Source organism: Dipteris shenzhenensis, chromosome 10, assembly GCF_047967505.1.
Source record: "Dipteris shenzhenensis isolate YYH24624 ecotype China chromosome 10, Dip_SZ_1.0, whole genome shotgun sequence".
Lineage (NCBI taxonomy): Eukaryota > Viridiplantae > Streptophyta > Polypodiopsida > Gleicheniales > Dipteridaceae > Dipteris > Dipteris shenzhenensis.
In genome coordinates, this window is record NC_141605.1 from 53355814 (window position 1) to 53380222 (window position 24409).

At 44.1% G+C, this 24409-nt stretch overlaps 1 protein-coding gene across 2 annotated transcripts in view; it reads left to right on the forward strand.

Moving 5' to 3' along the window:
• The window catches only part of LOC147897975 (uncharacterized), a 78379-nt gene that overhangs the window by 2224 nt on the left and 51746 nt on the right, over positions 1–24409 (forward strand). Inside the window, exons 3-5 of one of the 2 annotated variants that reach the window (XM_087380620.1) lie at positions 12456–12548; positions 20162–20243; positions 20351–20407. In XM_087380620.1, coding sequence (XP_087236746.1) covers positions 12456–12548; positions 20162–20243; positions 20351–20407 — 232 coding nt within the window. The remainder of the gene's footprint in view (positions 1–12455; positions 12549–20161; positions 20244–20350; positions 20408–24409) is intronic. The other variant, XM_087380621.1, reaches the window with a different exon arrangement.

A 24409-nucleotide genomic window follows, 5' to 3' on the forward strand; every position in this document is an offset into this window, starting at 1 on the left:
AGGAGCCAGCAGGCTGGCTGCCAAGTGGACTTTAAAGCTCTCAGGAGTCAAGAGGGGGATTGATCTTTCCTCTTGCTTAGAAATCTTCCTAAGATCAGACCAATCGAGAACACAGGTAGAGGAACTACTCTTTCAGCCTTATACAACCTAGAGCCTTGCGCAACCAAGGGTACTTCGTTGTGAAAAGGTCTGTGGGTCCTTGGGAAGCTTTAAGATGGCAGATAAATTTGAGACTTATAGATGCCTTTATGGCCTCTTACGACAGCTACTATCTTCTGTGGGTAAGCTTAGGTGCCATCTGAAGCGCCTGGGACTTTCCTTCTTTATCCTGCACTGTATGTACAGCCCGCCAAATGGTTGTGCTGTGATCAGTAAGATATGGTGCTCTTAGAATGAGGTCTGGGGGTCCGGGGTTCACATGGTTATCATACAATGATTGAAGAATTGGAGACATGGATCTCCCTGCTCGCTGTTCCCTGCTAGCCCTCCTCCTGCCCGCCCTAGCTCCCGCTTTTGGGCAGCCCATCTGGGGCTACACCCTTTTTTAGGTCTCGTCTTGGGCTGCCTTCCCTCCAGGCCATTTTGCCCTTCCTCGCCAGCCACTTGGCTGGCCTTTGGCCTGTTTTTTGGGATGTGGCAAAGCCTGGTACAGGGCCAGCCCTTCCCAGCCCCATCAGGGCCTTGTTGGCCCTCCATCAACCAGCCTAAGGGCTGGTTCAGCCCCTTCTGCCACCCTCTAAACCTTTCCCACCGCCTGCCTTCCCTCTCCGCTCACCCCCAGCCGCTCCTCCTGTCCACAATGCTCCCTATGTTGCCTTGGACCTCCTGCCCGCCTCTGTTTTCTGGTCCTCACGCTGCCTTGGCTTTGAGGTGTTTTTTCGAGGTGCAAGGTCCTTTGCTGGCTTGCTCCACCTCTTCCCCCTCAGGTGATCTCACCCTCCCCTTTTTTGCCGTTCTCCTCTTCCCTCCTTTGCTGGCAGGAGCAGCTTTGGTCTGGCTAGAGGCACTCTCATGGCAACTCCCTCGACCCCTCCAGCCATTCAGATGTCCCTTCCCCCGGAGGACAAGCAGCGGGTGTAGATAGCCATATTGTCCCTTTAGGATAGAGCAATGGTGGGCCATGTTGTGGGCTTCTTGTCCACATGGAGTCAAGTTCGAGACTGGATTCAAGTGAGCTTGGCACCACATCTAGGAGGGTCATCATCTATGTGAGAGAGTTCTTCCTCCTCCAGCTGAGTTCTCCAGTCATACCCAGGCCCTTGTGGGTTAGAGCCCTCATCTTCTTTGGCCTGCTCTTTGTCTTCGTCATACCTTGGTACCACGGTTTAATGTGGCGAGGTTTCGAGCGATGTTACGCTTCTCGGGGCTTTTGAAGGAATATAGACCCTATTTTGTTTTATGTCGGGGCCTGCTTTAGAACCGTGCTGGAGTCCCCACCCGCAACATCCTTGGTCATTGCGTGGATGATGTGTTTTGCAGCTCAGGGTGGCTTGGAAAAACATTCCTGTTTTGCTTTTGGTGGGCTGTAGAAGTTCGCTCTCATTCTTGGTGGGCTTTGGAAACTTTCCACAGTCCTGAATGGCTTGGTCATGGTAGTGACAATTGTAAGCCATGTGCCAACAAGTGGCGAGGTTTCGAGCGATGTTACGCTTCTCGGGGCTTTTGAAGGAATATAGACCCTATTTTGTTTTATGTCGGGGCCTGCTTTAGAACCGTGCTGGAGTCCCCACCCGCAACATCCTTGGTCATTGCGTGGATGATCTGTTTTGCAGCTCAGGGTGGCTTGGAAAAACATTCCTGTTTTGCTTTTGGTGGGCTGTAGAAGTTCGCTCTCATTCTTGGTGGGCTTTGGAAACTTTCCACAGTCCTGAATGGCTTGGTCATGGTAGTGACAATTGTAAGCCATGTGCCAACAAGTGGCCCATGGCAATTGCCTGCTGGGAATGATGCCATGTGTTGAGTATGGAGGTGGCCTACGTCAGGCTAACAAAGGGTTCATTTGTTTGAGGTGCCACCTTGCATATTATTCTAGGTGCCACGTGGCAGGCTGAATTGGCATTGCAATGTCACATGTCACTCGCTGAGTTATGCAACATGCTGCTTATTGACTTGTAGCCACATGTTGCTTGTTGATTTATGCCGCATAACTCAGCAAGTGCACTGGCCAAATATGCAGAAGGATGTGTATAGTTATGAAAAAGTAAAAGTGTCCAATCAGAAGGCAGCAGGCCTGCTTCAGCCCTTACTGATCAAGATGGATTTTGTGGGAACCCTTTCGGCATCTGCAAGTACGTGAAACACTCAATGTCTAACCATTGTTGATTGTTGTAGCAAAGTTTGTATGCTTATTCCTTTCAAGGAGACGGTCAATGCAGAAGATGTAGCCCGGTTATCTATTAGGTAAAGGTATCCGATTGGAGAATTGTCACGAACCATTACCAAAGATAGGGATTCCAAATTCACCTCGCATCTTTCCCTGTTTGAAAACTTTGGCACCAGGTTCCAGATGTCCAGTGCATTCCATCTGCAAACGGATGTGCAGTCAGAGATATATAATCAATTAGCATTTGACGTACTAAAATCTTATTGTCATGATGCACAATCAAAGTGGGAGCAGTATCTTCTGCGTAGGCCATACTGAACGATACATATTCATCAACATAGGTCATACACCGTATGAAGCTGCTTTTGGCATGTGGTTTTCTTCTCTTCTCTCACCGAGATGATCTTTCCGTCTCTCAAAGCCAATAAAACCACATAATCCATGGCAGAGATTATGGAGTTAGTTAAAAACTGCCTCGCTAAAGCACAAGCAATGTACACGCGCCAAGCCAACAAGTCCCGTCGAGATGTCAACTATAAAGAGGGTGATTGGGTTTATTTAAGGATCACTAAGCAAAGGTTGAAACAGGTGGGCAAATGCTGTCCCAAGCTCTTCTTCAGAAGTTTTGGACCCTTCCTCAATATTAAGAAGATTGACGACGTCTCCATGAGGTTGCTGCTTCTAGACAGTTGGACAATGAGCACGTCTTTTACGTCTCGTGGTTGAAGCCTTAAATTGGCCTAGCACTCAGTGATATCACAAATGAACAGCAACCCGAAGTGGTCAATGATGCAGAAGTTATAGAGCTAGAGTAGCTTCTCCTCCACAAATGAAACATGGGTCAGAAGGACACATTCACAGATTCTACACCAGTTGGAGTCAAAGGACCCATGAAGCGGTTTGGCGAGATGAAAGTTTCTCTAGGAGTTCCCACAGGTATTGGCTAACTACTTGGAGGCAATGCATTTACCGCCAAGTTAAGAGGGAGGGAATGTCACATGCACCCCTGCACTTGGGTGCAAGGTGACACCTGGCTACATCGACAAGTGATAGTAGATCGGTAATCTAAGTGATTTTGTCATCTGCCGTGATCCCATTGTGAGCCCTAGTCCAGGGACAGTCAAGCATGAACTACGTAGGTCAGTCTCTCTCAAGTCTTAGATCAGTCCTCGTTCACTTATGCCCATTGGAGAACTCAATAGGTTAGTGTTTTCAACCTAGGGTTTAGGTCTCAGCCTAGGGTAGGAGCCTAGAAGGGCCCCCTCATGCACTGCCAAGCAAAGGAGAAAGGGTTGGGGCGGGCACCTTCTATAGGCTGCCCTTTGCCCTTTTCCCCTCCCTAGGCAGCCTGGAGGGCTGGTATTTAAGGTCAACCAGCCAGCCAACCAGTCGACTGGCTGGTCCACTGTTTTATGCTGGTTGGGCCGGCCAACCAAGCCCCTCCATCCCCCTATTTAAAGGGGGGCTTGCAGCCTCATTTCCCATCCAGTTACCTCAGCAAAACAGTCTCCTTCTCCAGCCCAGTGTAGCTTCTAGCCCCTCCAAAGATCGTTGCAGGACAGCAGCATACTCAGCAGTCCCAATTGTGATTCCAAGAGGGTGTCCATGCAGCACCATAGCCTGGGCTCGGAGTAGGGATTCGGGGTTCTATTCAGCGGCTTTTCTTTTCCAGTTTTCAGCTCTTTCTTAGCTCTTTTCTCATCTCTCTTTAGCTCCGCATTTCTCAGCTTTCACACTGATTTTTCAAGCTCCATGTCTCTCAGTTTCCATCCTCCCTTTAGCTCTCTCACTTACGCAGCTCCGCTGCATGCCCGGGGACAGTACACGGCTCTTCTATAGCCTTGCATAGTGGTCTACATCGATGGTGTGGGCAGCATTGGGCCTTGGTCGTGGTTGGATTGTTTCTCAGGCATTCGTGGTGGGTAGTGTTCGAAAGGTCATCCTCGGAGTTGCATTCCGTGCTCTTTGAAGGAGTGTCGCCTGTATTTCACAGTTCTTCTCCTGTATTTCACAGTTCTCCAAGTATAGAGCAAATTCTTTCCGATTTGGGAAAGGGGGCCCTCAGTGGGTATTGTGACCCAATCTGGTGTTGTCTACATTTCTCTAACCCTAAAACTCTCTCTCTTCCTCTCTGTGGTGCATACACATACGTTTTGCAAAAGAGGTTTTAAGAAGGTGTGCGATTACACGATCATTAACCGTGGCATGTTATAGCTTGGCACTGGGGGAGGGGCTTCATTTCAGCATTTCAGATGAGCCTCCGTTTGTCTCCTTGTGGTTGGCTAGGTATCGTCATTCCAGCTAGGGCTCATTGGATTATTTTGTTAATAGATGGATGCAAGATTGGCTTCATCAATCTCTATGCTCCCCATAATAGAGGGGAAAGAGTATTTTTTTTGGGAAGAAATTTCTTTCTTGGGTTTCAATTTTGGTTCTTGGGTAACTGGAGGTGATTGCTACATGTTGGAGATGCCTTTAGACAAAAGAGGGGAAGGGAAGGTGGCATTCACTCTCTTGAGAGAGCTTGTTTGGATGCTTTTAATATTTGAGTTTGACCTAGAGATTGCTGGATTTATGATGCTTTTTATTCCTTGCCACAATCACTCCCATTCTCTCGGTCCCATAGGATGCTGGAGTTCCATCCATGCTCGTATTGACAAATTTTATGTGGATGATTAGACTTTGGATAGAGGTGATACTATTTGCATCTCCCTTGGGGTATCTACTTTTGACCACTATCTGGTTATTATTTCGGTATTTGAGCTCACACACATGCTCGATTTGCCAGTATTAGGATTCTAGATGGTCTCTATACAAAGGAGAATCTGTCGGTGGCAGTCGTGCAGACTTGGGATTCTTATTTGTAGGATGGTTTGTGTTTACTTCTTGCTTTGGCAGCAACACTCTCTAATATTAACATTTTTTATGACTCTGTCACCAGGAGCAGGAGACAAGATTTTATTTGGCAAGAGATTGACATTCGCTAACATTTGGTAGCCTTATAGGGGGAGGAACATAAAAGAGCTTCAGATGCTTGGGTATTTGAGTGCCTTGTTGAGCTTTTATATCATGCGTAAGAGTCATTTTGAAGAGTCAATAAAATTCCTTTACTCTTCGGCTTGGCAGAGAAAGTAAAGCAGCTGCCCCCTCTCACCGACCCTCTTTGGGCTTTACATTGATGAGATCACTTCCTTCATAGACCGCCTGGGAGGTGAAGGATCACTTTTCATGATACAGATATAGCTATACGCCGATGACATAGTCCTTATCTCATCCTCAGCTGAGGGGTTGCAGAGACACTTGGAGGCCCTAGAGGGGTTATGCAGAGAGAGAGACCTGACAGTCAACCTTGGGAAGACAAAGGTTATGATCTTCAACACCTCATATACAGTGATCCGTCGACTCAGCTTTATGTATCGAGACGAACCAGTGGAGATAGTGCGTCTTACACCTATTTAGGAGCAGTCTTCACAGGACGCAATCCATGGACAGCTGCAGTTGCTGATGCTGTGGATGGGCTGTGTGGGAATGTGCAGCAACACATGCAGCCCATGCACGGCTCACACGGGGACGAGGTGCTCTAGCCCGATTGGAGAGACAGTGCTTCCTGGCACACTTTTGGGATCCACAGACGAAGTGTTGGCTCTTCGATACGCTAGTGCGGCCGGCTGCCATGTACGCAACACCCTTCTAGGGATGTCTACCGATAGCATAGTGGAAAAGATTTGAGCGGCTACATGTGACTATGGGATCTAGGATGATTCGGAGCAAGCCCTCAGTCCCACATGAGATAGTACAAGCAGAGCTCGCCATGACACCACTACAGACTGATGCCATCTTTCAGACAGTGACTTTCATCCACAGAGTCTGGGACTTATCTTAGTGGAGACTACCGAGGGTGGCTCTGTAGTCATCCAAACGATTAGCTAAGAGCGGGACGGACACATGGTATGCACGTATATCCACATGGTTTGCCAGACATGGGATTCAGAGGGACAGGCTCCCTCCCTTTCAGTACAGTATGAATGCACCCCCTTAGTCGATTCCACGAGATGAGATTAATCGTATCATATGGTTAGACGTTCTCCAGCTACATACATCTCGGGCTTGGGGGGAAGTTCTACCACGACCATTTCCTGAGAGTCTCGGAGGAGGGCTTCATCATAAGATCCTAGTACCTCGACGACAAGGGAACCTCACACGCCCTGAGGATCGCCATTGGGCAGATGCGAGTTTCATCTCATCAGCTGAAGATTGAGACAGGGAGAGCAGCACGTGTACCCAAAGAGCAATGGATTTGCATGTTATGCACACTAGGAGAGATTGAGACAGAGGAGCATTTTCTCTGTGCCTGCCTAGCCTACTACGAGATCTGGGGGCGATACCACTGTCTTTATCAGGATGGTGGGAGTGGGTTCGGCCTGCTATCGTGATTGATCCACTTTCATGACCAGGTCTGCATTAGGCTCTATCTACTTGAGATGCACCGCCACAGGGAGACCTTGCTACGACAAATCAGGGAGCAACAGGAGGGGACTAGACCACAGGATATACAGGCTGACCAAACACAGTGGCATGTCACAGATTTCTATACTTTTGAGTCAGCTCAAGGACGCAGTGGGGTGGAGGAGGAGGAGCTAGCTGATATGTGGGTGGTATGGACTGCTGAGAGAGGATTGCAAAGGTTACCCGTGACATGGAGAGCGACCAGAGCACACTTGATTGAGGTCCGACCTATCACAGCTTTCCTCAGAGGAGATCGCCCGAGACGGGGGGTCACTCTGAAAATAGCTCAGCAGGTTCAGAGATTGAGGAGACCATGCCCTCTGCCACCACAGCGTGAGACAGCCATACAGACAGATCCGAGATATCTTCGCCACTCATAGACGAGCCACTACATTTCCGGGTTTCAGATTCTAAGTTCCAGTTCTAGTTCTCTCCCCCCCACGTCAGATAGCGCATTGATATGACATGATATGATACGACATGTTTTGTTTTCTATTTTGCTTGAGCTTGAGCTACTGAGCTCCTTTTTATTTCAGCATAGTATAGTACTTAGCAAGGGCCTTAGCGCGCCCTTTGCTCTAGCCCTTTGTGGCTTGTATGAGTTTTTTTCCCTTTTGGTATTACTTTGAGACTCCCCCTTAGATAGGATGAGGAGCGTCTAGACAGTGAGCTTGCAGATGTCACAACAATTTATTAGAATGCCTCGTCTTAGTCCCTTATAGCTTTTAGGACAGTGTTGGATTTGTTTTGAGTGAATAGGGGCATAGATTAATATGCATACAATGGCTTTTGGATCGGTGATGAGGATTCTCTTGCTTAGGGATTAGATTTTGGTTTACTTGGATTTAGAGAGGTCTTTCAGCTAGATATCCGAGGGCTCAGGTTGGCTTAGACATCTCTTCTTTTGAGTAGTTCGCTCTCGTGGTGGAGAGTATTAGGAGGAAACTCATCTTTTGGAGTTAGGCTAGATTAGATCTAGCCTCTAGAGTTGTAGTTGAGACGTTTTCCTGGTTTGTTTGCTCAGGGGCCATTCCGGGGGCTGTATTTTTGAGCTGAAGAGGCTATCATACGCTTTCTTTGGAGTGGACTCGAAGGGTCGTCAGATATGAGAGCTAGAGTGGCTTGGGAGACCTTGATTCTTCTGACTGAGAAGGGAGGGCTGAACATTATTTGCTTGTGGTTTTTAGTGTAGATTTTTGGTCTGCAAGCTTGTGGTTAGGTGACTTATGCTAAGTCAGGAGCCTTGGAAAGATTTATTTCTTTGATGTTTTGGGTCTTGTACTTTGTCTAGAGTCAAGGATCTTGTTCATGCTGAAGCGCAAACAGTCAAGAAGAAGTGATTGTAGAGGTGGATGCAAAAGTAAATAAACTGATATTCCAAAAGAGATCTAGGAGTATGAAGCTGGACGGAGTAATGCATTGAAGATTAGAAGAGGAGGCCTTTCTATTAGAAAAGAAGGCCTATTTGAATAGGAGGCCTCCCTGAGGATTAGAATAGGAGGCCTATTTGAAGGTTGGTACAAAGCGGAGGACACATACAGTGAGACTTTAGCACATATCAAAGTTGCCACTCCTAACATTGAATGGCCGGAAGATGAAGATGAAGACCATACATATTCCTCAATTGATATTCAACCCTTTAGAGGACACGCTATAATTACATTTTGCACACTGTATGTACGAATTAAACTTCTTCGCCGGGGCCAACGCATGGATAGGTGAGGAACTTACACGAGCTCAACTGACACAGAAGGCAACTGAATTAGCGAAGGTCAAGGCTGCTAGGAAGGATGGAAAATGGCGGTTGTCGGAGGGGGGGGGGGTTTCTACCACTTTCGGAAGTGTTACTGGAGGCCTAGGGCCACTAGTGCAAGGAGCAAGTAGCGAAGTGCCACTGGTGTACTGATGGTGCTGGACGATGTTGTCAACGATGGAACGCATGAGGTCAATGGTGTCATCGAGGGTGCGAGCGAGTACAAGAATGATGCAAGCCAAGCAAAACAAAGTTACAAGATCCATCCTTCAACATGAAGGCAAGAGAACTCAAGCCACATGACACAGGGTCCGTTATACCAAGTGAAGGGGAATGAAGAGGGAAATACATGGGGTGAAGGAGAGCTAGAGTTGCGAACAGAGATGGAGGGTATTCAGAGTAGAAGAGTACTACACTAGTAGTACACCACAATGTTACAGTAGGCGAGCTCCTGACTCAAGCCTCCGTGTCACTCTCTTATTTCCCCTTGCAATCTTGGAATGCCCCTTCTCCTCCTTTCCCCATACCTTCATCCCCTCCGTTGCCCGTGGAGGGTCCAATTCTCCAACTGAGAATCTTATCCCGTTCTCCCCATTGGTGGAGAATCTTATTCTGTTCTCCCCATTGGTGGTGGCTGTATCTCTCTTAGCCGTTCCACCCCTCGGACTCGACTGTATGGGCTACCAGCCGGTATTGTTAGTGACCGGGATATCAAATTTAACAGCCATTTTTGGAGGGCTGTGTTTAAGAGGTTGGAAACTTCATTGAATATGAGCACTGCGGATCATCCACAGAGTGATGGCCAAACTGAAAGGGTCAATCAAATCATTGAGGATATGCTTCGAGCATATGTAAGTAAACGGCAAACTAATTGGGAATAGTATCTACCCATATTAGAATTTGCATATAACAGTGCCAAACATTCAGCTACAGGTTTTAGTCCATTCATGATGATGTATGGATTTCAACCAAGAGCCCCAATGACAGTGGGACTCGAAAAATAGAAGGTTCAAGCGGCCAAAGACTTTCTTGAAGATATGAATAAAACGCTTAAGTTAGCTAAAGATTACATAAGAAGAGCTCAGGATAGAGCACGAAGTTATGCAAACCTCCACTGTAGAAAGTTGGAGTTTGAAGTAAATGAGAAAGTCTACCTTAAGGTACCTAGAGTACATCCAGTTTTTCATGTTAGTAGGCTAAAAAGAAAATTAGGAGATGATGATAATCTCATTGGAAATGAAGTCCTAGTTGAACTCATTGAACCCGCATCTTTACCACATGAACCCTAAAGAATTTTAGATAGACAAGAAAAAAGAACGCGACATACTATATGGCAAGATGTGCAGCTCCTGGCTGTCCCTCTGCACCACCATTCACATAGTTCTGACATGGTCGCTTAGGTGGACTCACGAGATCTTTCTGCGGTACACAAGTGACCATGGTTATCTCCAGTTGACATAGTTGTCACTTGGTCGACATGGCGGCATAGTTGTCACCTTGTCAGCTCGCCGACATAGTTGTCACCTGGTCGACATGGCTGGCATAGTTGTCACCTTGTCAGCTCGCTAACATAGTTGTCACTTGGTCAGCTCACTGACATAGTTGTCACTTGGTTGACATGGCGACATAGTTGTCCCCTGGTCACTGACATAGTTGTCACCTGGTTGACATGGCAACATAGTTCTCACCTAGTCAGCTTGCTAACATAGTTGTCACCTGGTTGACATGGCGACATAGTTGTCACCTTGTTAGCTTGCCAACATAGTTGTCACCTGGTCAGCTCGCCGACATAGTTGTCACTTGTTAGGAATGGCTTGAACTTGAATATCTGCAACAGGCGTGAGGGCGTAGCCCTAATTAGGGAGTTTAAATCCAAATTAAAAGGCTCTCAATCTTAAACTGAATGTAGAATGTCCGATCATGTTTTCAGATTTAGACTACAATGTAGGTACTTTGAATAATTTGGAGTTTCTCTTTTCCTGCACTTCTTGGGAGCTTCCTTATGCCCTCCCCAAGCAGATGTATTAGCTGTTTTTTTAACTGTCCCTTATGCCTGTTGATCCCCCATGGACATTTATAGACTTTCTTTCTTTCTTTTGGTGGTGATTGGATGAACAACACTTGGTGGATTTTTTCTTTTACAAACATCATGATGTCTCCTTCACTTCATATGGCTGCTATTGTCAGAGCTTGGCGGAATTTTAGGAGTTCTTTACAGAGGGTCTGCCCCACTTTGCGGGGTGAGATCCGCAGACCCCTTTTGTGGAAGGCTCTATTTTGGATGAGAGCTTGGTGTGTCGGGATATATGTAGTGGTCTACATGGGAGAGAGGACTTGCATCTTCTTTGGGTTGCTTGGGCGGAATTTCAGGAGTTCTTTACAGAGGGTCTCCCCCACTTTGCAGGGTGAGATCCACAGACCCCTTTTGTGGAAGGCTCTATTTTGGGAGAGCTTGGTGCCTCCGGATCTATGTAGTGGTCTAGATGGGAGAGAGGACTTGCATCTTCTTTGGGTTCTTGGAAGGTTTTCTTGAGGATCACAGACTTCAGCTAAGTAGTCAACAGAGGGAATCACGGGAGGATTGCTTCGATAGGTGTAGGTAGCTCTCTCTTTGGCTTGGGCGTCTGAGATGGGAGCAGATGGATGGGTGCTTTTCCAGGCATCGGAGTCTCATTCCAGGCCATAGGCCTCTCGTGGGCTAAGGACACTTTGGTCTTCAGTCTTAAGTCTGGAGGAAGATTGTTCAGATCCTTAGTTTTTGTTGTCTTTTTTAGTTCCCATAAAATTTCTTCAATGGGATCTGGGCGACTTGAAATGGGTTGTAGCACACAACCACGCAAAGGGCCTTGCCTTCTTTGATTTTACAATAAGTAATGCCAAGATGTTTTAGATTGCTGACAGAGGTTGGACCCTCCAGAGCTCAACCTTGGAGATTCAAATATTTTTATGGAGGAGACTTTGGAGTTCCCTTAGGAATAGACCATGGAGTGATTGCAGTGAACCCGTGGAGGATCTTTTTTGGAGCTGATCCCTCTTTTCCGTGGTGCTCCTTCAGCACTGCCTTTGGGAGTGCAGACATGCCATTATCATTTGGACTGGGATTGCATAACTGCCGCACAGTCTCCGGAAGACAAAAAAAACTGCTGCATAGATTTTCCGCCTTCTGTTTCTTCCTTACTTGGGGTTCTTTTGCCTGGCTTTCTTGTTTGTTGGCCTTTGATGCTCTATGAGAGTTAGGACTTGTCATGGGCTATCTTGGCGTGGCACCAGGTGGTGCAGTTTTGCAGATGTTGGGCCATTCCTTCCTCTTAGTACAGACTTGCACATACTTCAGCGGACACATACGGAGAGATTTTAGTGAGTATTACGGACTGGCACGTTTGGAGATCTAGATGTACAAATGCTATTGATGGCACCCAGGACCACCCAGCTCCTCTAGGTTTGCCTCAACTAGGAGGCGGATTTTGGTAGAGAGTGGAGAGGTTTTCCTTTCTTTTTGGAGACCATCATAGACATGATGGCGCACTTCCAGCCAGTCTCTAGTTATCTAGTTTTTCATATGCTCAGACTCTGTCTGTGGTATTTTACCATAGGACTCTCATGCTCTGCATGATGTATATATGCCCTGAGATCCTTCTCTCAGCTGTTTCTTTCATACTTAAAGATGTCTATTTCATAGACAAAAAGGAGTCTTGCATCACATTTATTTTAAACAGTGAGCCTTTTGAAACATTTTCTAGTTGAAGTCATGTTTATCATAATGTCTTAATGCTTCTGAGGTTTTTCGATCTACGATTTCTCCTTTACTATATAGAGAGAATATTTTGTTTAGAATTATACATGTGTTCTTAATTGCTGAATTTTTTAAAACAGGTTGTATCAAATTGCAAATGCCTGAAGTGGCTGTCCGTATCTAGCAATGAGCTAACGAGCCTGCGAGGCATTGAAGGTCTATCAAACATCATAGTGAGTATATGTGTCTTCTTTCCAAAGCTACATGGAAAATCTGGACCTTGATGATATATATACAAATGATCTAAACTGGGCATGACAGTAAAAGTAATGGCTTATACGGATTCTTTGACGAGATGTATGTGTTGTTGGAAAAGTTTGATAACATCATCTTCATACTTGACACATTTGGTTTGTATGCTCACATTTTCAAAGGCCATGAAATTTATTTGCCTTGCATGGGATTTAACAAGCTAGCTAGAAGAGCCATATATTATAACTTCTTTGTGTGTAGCAATCTCAATTTTATTTAAAGGTAGGAAGTTGCTGAACAAGCGTAAACATGTAGCTAGATACAAAGCTAATTGTATTCTTTGCCATTCAAGCGCTTTCAGAATTTGTAAGACTGAGTAACAGCTCTTTCACAATATCAATTTAAAACTATAGGTTGGGATGATGTGGAACTATACAAAGTCAAAGAAAGACAACTTTTCTAGCGGTCGTGTACAAGTTTCAAGCTTTAAGCCAAAAGTTTGTGGAGTATCCTTTTATACCAAAGAAGTTCAAGTGTAAGTAGAATGCCTTATATAATTTGATTGAGTGGATCCCTTTGGAATGATTGTGATCATGCTGGCTAGAATGGGCATATTTTAACCACTTGGTTGTCTTATCTATGTGTTTTGGTCTTCCTTACATTCCCGATTTGGCATCATTTCCTTCCTTTTAATAGAAAGCTAATATTGTAGCTACTTGTAAACCTTCAATGTAATAGTCTTGTGGTAATGGAGCCAACACTTGTGCGAATAGATTTTGGGTTCCATCCCCCCTTAGCACCTTAAGGGTACTTCGTGTAGGCCATACTTGCTACCCTTGTGGCAGCCCTCATCTTTCTTCTTTCTCCGACTCCAGCCCTTGTGGCATCTCTCTCATAGGCCCACGTGGCGTTTCTTTGATTCCATACTCTGCTGCTGGTCATTCTCCCGCATGTCCTCATGTATGGGGGTTCACAAGTGGGGAGATGACATCTAATCCCCAAGGCCCCCTCTCACTGACCCACGGTGGTCCAATACCTTTAAGCCACATGTCGATGCAGAGGCTCCATCAGCTTAATTTTAGAAGAGCTGTGGGGACAGTGGAACCATTCAAAGATGTCCTTAATCTTTGGTCCTTGGACTTGCAGCCCACATTCCTTCAATTCTAGCTCTGCATATATGTAAGCCATGTTGGAACACAGGTACCATCTGTATAGCACCAACACTCCATGACACCCCACCTCTTGATCACGAACATGCAAGCAAGCTTGGTACCTCCATTGAGCTCATCCAGCTGTCCCCATCATAAGCCAAGGACAATGTGGATCTCGTAAAACACCATTACAATAGAGTATGTCTCAACTCATCACAGTTTCGGCATCATTCGTAATTTGGAGCGTATATCTCTCCTCTCTACTGAGGTCTTCCCAAAGAACCCAAGGATGCCATAAACACGTTCTTGCAAAAGTGGCAAGACTTCCATCGACTTGGGAACACCCCTCTTGAAAATCAAGTTGTGGAAGCAAGTCTTTCCCTTGGAAGTAATGGTGGATGAGCCTCAGAGAAAATGATATGATCCCTAGGTATTGGGATGAGTTTGAACAAGCTTTCTTAAAATAATTTTTACCTAAAAATGAGTTGGAAAAGGCTTCAGAAGCTTGGGGACAATTGCAGCACGGGCAAGAATACTTTAGTTTAGTACATAGCGAACTATAGGGAGGCAATCCGTAAGTTGAAGGAAATCGGTGAATTCCAAAAGATAAGGGGTTTTGTGAGAGGTCTAAAAGGCACCTACAAGGTTGAGGTGAGAAGAAATTCTCCCAAAACCTTTGAGGAAGATATTAAATATGCCCAAATATATGACGACACAACGGGGAAATAGAAATTTGGAAGTTCGAGACAAACTGGCTTTATTCCTAGGTTCACCCAATCTTAAAAGGAAGGGGCACTTCAAGAAGGTTTCTCAGGCACCGCCTAGGAAACCCTCAAACACAAAGATATCCTCTCCTGAAGAGAGAGAATTATGAGAAGGCCAAGCAGAAAAATTTGTGCTTTATGTAGATTTTACCGCTTAAAGGTAAAACTTGCACCCACATGAGGACAACACTCACATGTGTTGTCTATCATCGGCAATGTGGCAGCCCACTTTTGGTCCTCATTACTTAATGAGGATGCATGGAAACATTAAGGGGCAAAGAGTCAGAATTATGGTTGATGATAGCACAATACATAATTTCTTAAACTATTCATTAGTTAGGAAATTGAAGTTGCCAGAGAGTCCAAGTGCCCATAAATATGTGGTGTTTCTAGCAAAGGGCAGTGATAAAAAGGTTTGAGATACCATGATACATGATGTAGAGATGGACATTCAAGGCTATCACGACGCCTTGGATTTCCAAATTATGCATCTCGACACAACTGATGTTGTTCTTAGTCGAGAATGATTGTATAGTCTTGGGCATAGCTTACAGCGGAGTTATTTGAATAACTCCATTATTTTTAAAAAAGACGGTAGATTCAGGGAGAACATGATGTGCCCAATTCTCCACTTATTTGTTCGATGGAATTGGAACGACTTCTACACTAGCAAGAATATGAGGTATATCTCTGTAAACTTACTTTAACTGGTGATTTTATTTTTGCTACGTTTGAAAAGAATAAATTTCCTCTTGATGTTGTTAAAAGTATAAATCTTCCTTTAATGATTTAATGGTTGAATTTAAAGATGTTTTTTCGTGTGATTTGCCTGATGGTTTATCTCCCAAGAGAGATGTAGATAATAAAATAGATATAATTTTTAGATCTACCCCTGTTCGTAAACCACCATATAGACTTAGTCATACGGAAGAATGTGAGGTCGAAAGACAATTAATTAAATACCTTAGGAAGGGCCGAATTCAACATAGTAACTCACCTTGGTCTTCACTAGTTTTATTGGTAAAGAAAAAGATGGTACTACACGTTTATGTAGAGATTACTAAGCCTTAAACAAAATCACAATTTAAAATAAGTATCCTATGTCTCTCATTGATGAGCTCTTTGATCATTTCCTAGGGGCAATTTTTAAAACCAAAATTGTATGGTCTTAGGGACATCCTCTTCTCTAATTCACACTTGGTGATATCTTGATCTTAAGTCAATTTTGGTTTTAAAAATTGCCCCTAGGAAATGATCAAAGAGCTCATCTGGAAAGGGGTTGCGAGGATACTCAGCATTTTTCATACTTCCCCTTTCTTCATGACTTGGGGCTCGGTCGCATGTTATCCCTTACTGGGCCCCAGGTGTTTTATGAGGGTGAGCCTTCTTCTTGGGCACTCTCAGTCCGCCGGCAGGTGATAAAGCCCTGCTCTCTTCAGAATGTACCACTTACTCTCTTCAGGGCTTCTCATGCTTCAGTGGACACCTCTTGGGAGATCTTGGCTTAGCATTTTCTCTTGGCACATTTGGAGAGCCAGATGTACAGAGGCCTTGGATGGCACCCAGATACACCCTTCACAGGTGTTCACGGGTATTTGGACTGACACGGTTCACACTTTGATAGCCATTTGGGCTAGCATGCAGGGCCCTTCACGGGCAGCCTCTTCTAGAAGGACTGTTTTTCTTCGAGTTTGGAAGGGTTCTCCCTTTTTCTCGGAGGTTTCTACTGGATTGAGATGGCACTATCAGCCCCAATTCTTCTTTTTGGCTCTTGAAGCTTTTCATGCATTGCATGGTGTATCCCGTATGGAGCTTGCTCTAACGGTTTTCTTTAATACTTAATAGAAGTCTCTTTTTGGAAAAAAAAAAAAGACCATATCTGGAACCGTATGCGTATGTTCGTGTGCACCGTATGGATTCCGTACGCTCGTATCGTACGTGTACAGAAAAGTATTCCGTATGTGGTTTCTTTTGTACCCAAAAAATACCAAAACAGCGAGTCTGCGACTTCGATCGTATATTTGCACATTTGCTTGCATTTCGAGGCCGTCCGAACTCCATACCCTACCTGCCCCGTATGCATTCGTCATTTTAAATTGCTTCGCCTCCAAGCCGTACAGCTAGCCGTATAGCCATATACAGTAGAGCCAGCCAGGAGCCTGGCCTTCAAAGTTCAGCAAGCTCCTTCAAGAATCAACAGAGGAGTTAGGAATCAAGACTCAGTAGACTTCACTCCCTCTTATCTCTCCCATGTCCTTTGTTGAAGCTTGAATCTTGAGTCCTGAAGTTTTCTTCTCCGTCTAAATTTCAGATTTTCATCTCTCTCAGATGGGAAGAAAGACTTTAAATTTCAGTCTAAATTTCAGATTTTCATCGGTCTTCCGAAGACTTTAATAAACTTTCTTTCTTTCTTTCTTTCTCTCTCTCTCTCTCTCTCTCTCTCTCAGATGGGAAGAAAGAAACGAGAAGAATGGGAATTTGTGGAGACATTGAAGCCTTTGGGAAAGCGGCAATTCAATTGGAAATGCAACTACTGCCCTCACAAATGGGATGGAGGACCTACCTGCATAAGCACATGCTTTCTTGGGCTGACAGGCCTTGGGGTTGTTGACCCCCTTGTACCTCCCCCCCTGAAAGTGCGAAAGATACTTGTAGAAGGTTGCAAGCAAAGGTAGGTAATTTTTTTTTTGCAGAAGAGCGTGATGCAGATGTGGCTGATTTGGGACATGCCTGGCTGCAAGTGCAAGTGCATCTGCACATGAGCCAAAATAGAAGAAACAAAAGGTGTCAAAGGGAACCTTGGCCAAGGCGTGGGAGTCCTAGGCACGGAAGAATGCCTACATTGCTCTTCGACGCTTTTTCTTTGCAGAGGACATTCCTCATTGGAAGGTGAGGAGTCCATATTTATTGGAAATGGTCCGTGCAATTGGCAAGTTGGGCCTAGCTTTAAGCCTCCATCTTATAAAGTCTTGTGCACTTCGGAGCTGAAAAATGAGGTGGTATGCATAGATAAAGAGCTGCTGCAGTTTTGAGAGAAATGGAAAAAGTATGGATATGGCATAGTGTGTGATGGCTGGTCTGACACTCGGCGTAGGCCTATCATTAATATCATGGTCTCACGCATTTTTGGCTCAGTCTTCTTGAAGTTTGTGGATACTAGTGGGTAGTATAAATCAGGGGAATACATTTTTTAGATATTAAAAGATGCCATTCTTGATGTTGGGCCAGATAATGTGGTGCAGGTGTGCATGGACAATGCATCTGATTGTGTGTGAGGAAGGATTAGTAGAGGAGGAGTGCCCCCATATTTTCTATACTAGATGCACATGTCATTGCCTTGACCTCTTGTTTGAGGACATTGGGCAGCTTGCTTGGGTGAAGCCAGTGTTAAAACATGCCAACATGATTGTGACATTTGTTACTCGGAAGCACACTGTGTTAGTATTATATAGAATTTTTAGCAAGAAAGAATTAGTGAAACCTGCACAGACTCGGTTTGCTTACATGTTTATCGTGTTTGCAAACTTGTTGGATGACAGAGTCTACAATGGATTGCGCCATATGGTTGTGATTGATTAGTACTGCAAGAAGAAAGTATCATGCATTGTGAAAGCACAATAGGTGTCTTCCATTGTATTGGGTGCCTCATTCTGGTAGGTAGCAAGAGTCATAGTGAAGATATGTGCACCTATTTTGAAGATTCTTTGTTTGGCTGATAGGAAAGGGGCTACCATGGGACTTGTATATGAGCTCACTGATCGAATGGTGGAGAAGATACAGACTGTGGAGGGAATAGACTCCTGAAAGTTGGCTGATATCAGAGCCTTGTGTGTTAATAGGTGGGACATGATGCACTCTCCTTTGCATGTAGCTGCTTTTGTTCTCCATCCTAGTTGGAGAGATAAAAATTGAGATGGTGAATAAGGAGGTGCATGATGGGTGGATGGATGTCATAGAGTGGTACACGAAGTATGATGTTGAGAGTCAGGGCATCTTATTTGATGAGTTTGATGTTTACAAGTCCATGTCAGGCGCATTTGCTTGGGCAATTGTGAAGGATGATAAGAGGATGCACCAGGGGGTGAAGTCATGGGAGAGACTTGGGGTTCACACTCCAAGTTTGCTGTAGTTGGCTATTCGAGTGCTACTCGCAAGGGACATGTGCTTCTCCTTGTGAGAGGAACTGGAGCACGTTCTCTCTTATACATACCAGAAGAAGGAATATGCTGCTTCCAAAGAATACATAAAAATTAGTATACATTCATACTAATTTGGGACTTATCTAAATCAAGGAAAGGGGATTTGAGAAGATAGAAGTGACCTTGGAAATGATCAACAAGGAGAAGGATGATGAGAGGAGGCTGCTTGCTTTACAAGAGACTACAGAGGGCGAAGAGGAGATTCCAGCCAGACCAACCACTCTTGTTACAGGAAGGATGGATGTTGTTGCTGCTTCAAGCACCTCTAGTAATTTGGAGTCTCATGGCGAGGCAGATGAGATTGACAGTGATGAGGATGAGAATGATGATGATGATGAGGAGGAGGATGGCACTGATGCTGATGATGATGATGATGAGGCAGAGGATGAGGATGCAGCTTGAGGCTTGAGCCTCATCAGATGCATTTCAGTTTTGTTTCCTGGCTGTGGCAGCCTGCAGGCTGGCAACTTGGCAGCCTTTTCAGTTTGTTATATGATGTTCTCCAGCTTGCCTTTGATGTTTTGGTGTAGTACCTACAGCTTATAAGCTTCGTTCACTTTTCTAGTATCTACTACCTGCTACCTTTGACAATTTATAAGAGCTAACATTTCTCGCTCAGCTCCTCACGAATAGCTGAACCTCTTTGTATTGTCTCAAAGTTCTATTAGAAGGTTACTTTTCTTGGGTTAAAAAAGTTTGGAATGTATTTAGAAGTATTTGACCTCAATACTTTGGCCTTGTATGTCCTTGATGGAATTAAGTGTGTCCTGGATGGGGGGGGAGGGGGCGTGGTGTGTGTCCCATCTTGGCCCCTTAATCCAAGCAAGTTTTGTACAACTGAGTCTCTACTTTCTGCATATTTTACTATTCAGGCAAGGCATATTCCGCATTTTAAAATGGCATTTTGAGTATATAAACTTTCCTTTGAAGAGAACACTGACAGTTTTCAGGAAATCACTCATATAGATTGTTTAAGACGTCTATTATTAGTTAAAGATTAGACCATTTGGACTAATTGTGAAGTATCTTAATGGCAGATTATATTCTGCAATCTTTTTTAAGTATATGGCTTATATATGATTTTGAGGATATGCCATATAAAGACTCATAGATCCCCATTAACACAACCAAAGTGATGGAAAGTGGGGAAATGCCTTCTATGGGAAAAAATAAATCAATACCCTCTTGGTATGTGGACTCTGCTGACGTCTCTATCCCATGTCTTGATTCAGTTTATGGCATGTGATATCTTTGAATTTAGGTAGAAGATATGTGGTATGGGGATAGTGTGTTTTAAGCAAAAGTAAGATTACTAAGGTAGGGTTACTGTGGTTGAGGTGGTACCTTAGTAATTATTTTACTGCAATATTCTCAAATATCAATATTCTGGATTATGTAGAGGAGAATGTAGACTAGTTTCTTTTAGGGTTAGCCTTTGTAAGTAGTGTGACTAATTGTTTCCTTTTCTCATTATGTGAAGGTTCTAAATGGTAGTAGGAACCAACTTACGTCCATGGAGGAGGTTAGAGGTTTGACAAATTTGCGAGCCTTAATGTTAAATGGTAATGTTTGTTTTGTGATTATGCTTGTATCTATGTCTCAAAATGGGCATTAAGGAAGATGTTGTCCATTTGACTGCAATATTTCTCACTGCCTTCTTGTGGCTCAGATAACCAGATCCACTCAGTTTGTCAACTAGGTCAGCTTGCAAGTCTGAACACTCTTGGTAAGTGCCTCTCCTAGTTCTGCTTACATGCATTATGAAGATATTCCTCCTGCAAGGCATCATTGATGCCTATGTTTTAAAGAAAATATATTTAATATTCAATGCTTCAATTCTGCCAGATAGTTAGTTTTAATCATTGATCTTGATGTGAAGCTAAAGCTAAATTTCAGCTTTGCTTAGGAGAGTAAGATGATCTTTTTGGTAGACTCTTTTAAGATCTAGAATGAAGTGGTTTGAACGTTGAGCTTAAGTAGTAGGGAGTATACTTCTCCATATGACTAATTGTTGAAGGAGACATATAACAACTTGAAACGCTCAAATTCTAATATCTGATTTCTTAGCGTCGATTCGCGGGTACAATTACAGGCGATGGCATCCCGAATATCCTCCCAGCCTCTCTTGTAGATTGCATGCACACAAGATACGTAATTTATTTCCTTCATGCCTATCCACAAGCCCACAATTCCCTAGATGGTTCCCTCATGCCACATGTCATCATTTTAGACCTTTAACTTGGTACACCATTTACCCCTCTCTTGGGGCACAATTAAAACATTTGCCCCTTGGCATTCTTACACATTTAGGTGCACCTAGGCCTGAGCACTCAGAACCACCTAGTTGATGCCAATACACCCTCACCTAGGACCTTGGCAGTTACTTCCCTTAACCATTTAATTTACGCACATGAAATATTACAGAAGTTGGTCATCTAAGAGAAAATGCCTACCGATCTTTTCGAGGTCATGCTATCTCGGCTAGAGCATAACATTCCTTCCCTCTTCAAGCATCAGCGTCCTCGATGATGAAATCTGGGAACACTCTCCGTAACTGGTATACGGATTCCCAGGTAGCTTTTGATAGAGGTAGACCATGCCATGCAACCAACACCGTGGGTATCTTCCGATTGCGCACTTGCATTGTTCCTCGGTCCAGGATTCCTGTTGGTTTGTGTCTTGCATTATCCTCCATCTCCTGAAACAAAACAACACCTTCGATTAGTGAGTCACTTGTATGCAAAAATTTCTTTAAATGAGAAACATGAAACACTGGGTGCACCGTACACCCCTATGGTAATTCTAATTTATAGGCTACCTTGCCTATTCTTTTTAGAATTAACCATGGCCCACAATATCGAGGTGATAACTTAGCACACTCTCCTGCAGTCAAAGACTTAGAGTGTGAGGGAACTCTGAGAAAAACTTTTTCTCCTTCCTTAAATTCTCTAGCGGATCGGTTTTCATCCGCATACGCCTTAGCTCTATCCATAGCTTGGCGGATGTTAGCTCCCGCAAGTGCTAGCATCTCCCGCATCTGAACCACAAAGTTTGCGGCACTAGGCACTTTCTGAGGTATTTCAACTATAGTTGGATTCGCTGGTCTATAACCATAGTTCAGCTCAAACGGATTGAACCCTGTAGAGGAATGTTTTCTATCATTGTAGGCAAACTCTAACAATGGCAACCACTTGTCCCATGTATGTTGCCTCAATGACACATATGCTCTAAGCATATCCTCTAAAATTTGGTTGATTCTTTCTGTCTGACCATCCGTTTCTGGATGATCCCCACTACTCATTCCCAACTCAGTCCTTAGTGTCTCAAATACCGCAGTCCAGAAATGACCGGTAAATTTGACATCTCTGTCTGACACTATGGATTTGGGTAATCCATGCAGACGAAATATATGTCTAATAAACAAATCCGCCACTTGCGGGGCACTAATAGATTCTCTAGTTGGAATGAAGTGAGCCATCTTGGTAAGACGATCAACCACTACAAGGATAGAATCATATCCACCTTGTGTCGTAGGCAGACCTACAATAAAGTCCATGGAGATGCTCTCCCACTTACTTAGTGGTATCTCCAAGGGCTGTAAAAGTCCGGGTGGCTTCACCCGCTCTGCCTTACTTACCTGACACGATAAACAACGTGTCACATATTCATGAATATGCTTTTTCATCTTTGGCCAAAAGAAATCTCACTTCACGAGATCATATGTCTTCTCGACTCCTGGATGTCCCGCACATGGGCTATCATGGCATTGTTGAATGACTCTCTGCCTGAGATCATTCTGATTAGGTACTACTACCTTGCCATTTCTTTTCAGCATACCATCCCTTATGGCATATCTTGCATAAGTTTCGCCTTTTTTGGATGCCAGGTCATCCTTTTCCCCGGGTTTTAACATATGAGCCTTAGGCCATAGGCTCTGGACAAACTCGTCCACCTTTTGAGTTTCTCTAATCTCGGCCATTAGAGCACTCTCTAACACCGTGAAACTCATGTTATGCATAATGCGTGACAACACATCAGCAACTTTATTATCCTTCCCTCTTTGGTACCAGATCGTCAAATTAAACTCCTGCATGAGTTCTGCCCACCTAGCTTGGCGGCCTCTCAAGTTAGGTTGTTTACAAAAATGTTTCAGAGTATCATGATCAATATCCACATAAAACTCTGATCCATACAAATAATGTCTCCATGTTTTCAAAGCATGGACAACAGCATACAACTCTAATTCATGAGTTGGCCAATTTCGTTGAGAGGGAGAAAGCTTCTTGCTTTCAAAGGCTACTGGCCTTCCCTCTTGGAGGAGAACTGCTCCTACCGCAATGCCACTTGCATCGGTTTCAAGGAACAACGGTTTCTGGGGATCAACTATTTTTAACACCGGTCCTGAGACCACAGCTTGTTTTATGGTGTTAAAACTTTCTTGTTGATTCTATTTCCATATAAAAGGTACTTTATCTGAGGTCAGATCAGTCAATGGCGATACTATTTCAGAATATCCTTTGATATGCCTTCGATAAAATTGGACAAATTCCAAGAATGATCGCAAAGCGGTCAAACTCTGAGGGATTGGCCAAGTCAGTATCGCAGCCACTTTCTTTGGATCCATTTCTACCCCCTCTGGAGTAATTATGAATCCTAAATATTCAAAGTCTAACCATACACAGTATAGTTTTCTTCTTATACATAAAGACTGGCTTTCCTCAAAGTACTGAACACTATTCTTAAGTGTTCACGATGCTCAGTAATACTTTTACTGAATACCAAAATATCGTCAATAAAATATACTATAAACTTTCCGATATACGGACGTAGTAAATCGTTCATAAGCATGACGAATGTAGCTGGAGCATTGGTAAGTCCAAAGGGCATTACCAAAAACTCATAATGTCCAAACTTGCTTCTAAAAGCGGTTTTATGCACATCCTCGGCGCTAATACGGATCTGATGGTAGCCACACTTATGATCTATCTTACTGAAAATTATGGCTCCATGTAATGCATCTAGCAAATCATGGATCCGAGCCATCGGATAGCTGTGCTTAATAGTGATATTATTCAATGCTCTGTAATCTATACAGAGACGAAAAGTATCATCTTTCTTCTTCTGTAATATCATTGGTGAAGCAAAAGGTGAAAAATTGGATTGAATCTGCCCCAGCTTGAGGTATTCTTCCAGTTGTCTTTGCACCTTAGCTTCTTCTGTAAAGCTTAATCTATAGGGAGGTCTATTTACAGGTTCTGCCCCCAGGATAAGCTCAATTTTATGCTGAACATTCCACTCTAGACGTAACCCATAAGGTAACTCATCCCTAAAACAATCAGAGAACTTCTCCGATATCTCTTTAGCCAACTCGGCCATTTTCCCATCTTGGGTAGCCTCAGTGCTAGTTGATGCATCATCAATTGACTCTACCGATGCTATACACAGACACAGAAACTCTTTCGGAGTCTTCCGAATTTCCATGGCTGAAATCAATGGTCCTCGAGGTAAATCCTTTTCACCTCGCAAAACATATTCTACCCCGTTCATCTTGAATTGGTAAACATGCTTTTTCCAATCAATGGCTGGATTTTTTCAAAAATGCCAAGCCATGCCTAGGGCTATATCTGTGTGAGCAAGCCTGGTCAACTCAAAGTCCAGCTTCTCAACATAGTCCTGTATTCGAAGTTCCAACTGGGTAACCCTCTGGTCCCATACTTCAGTTGAACTT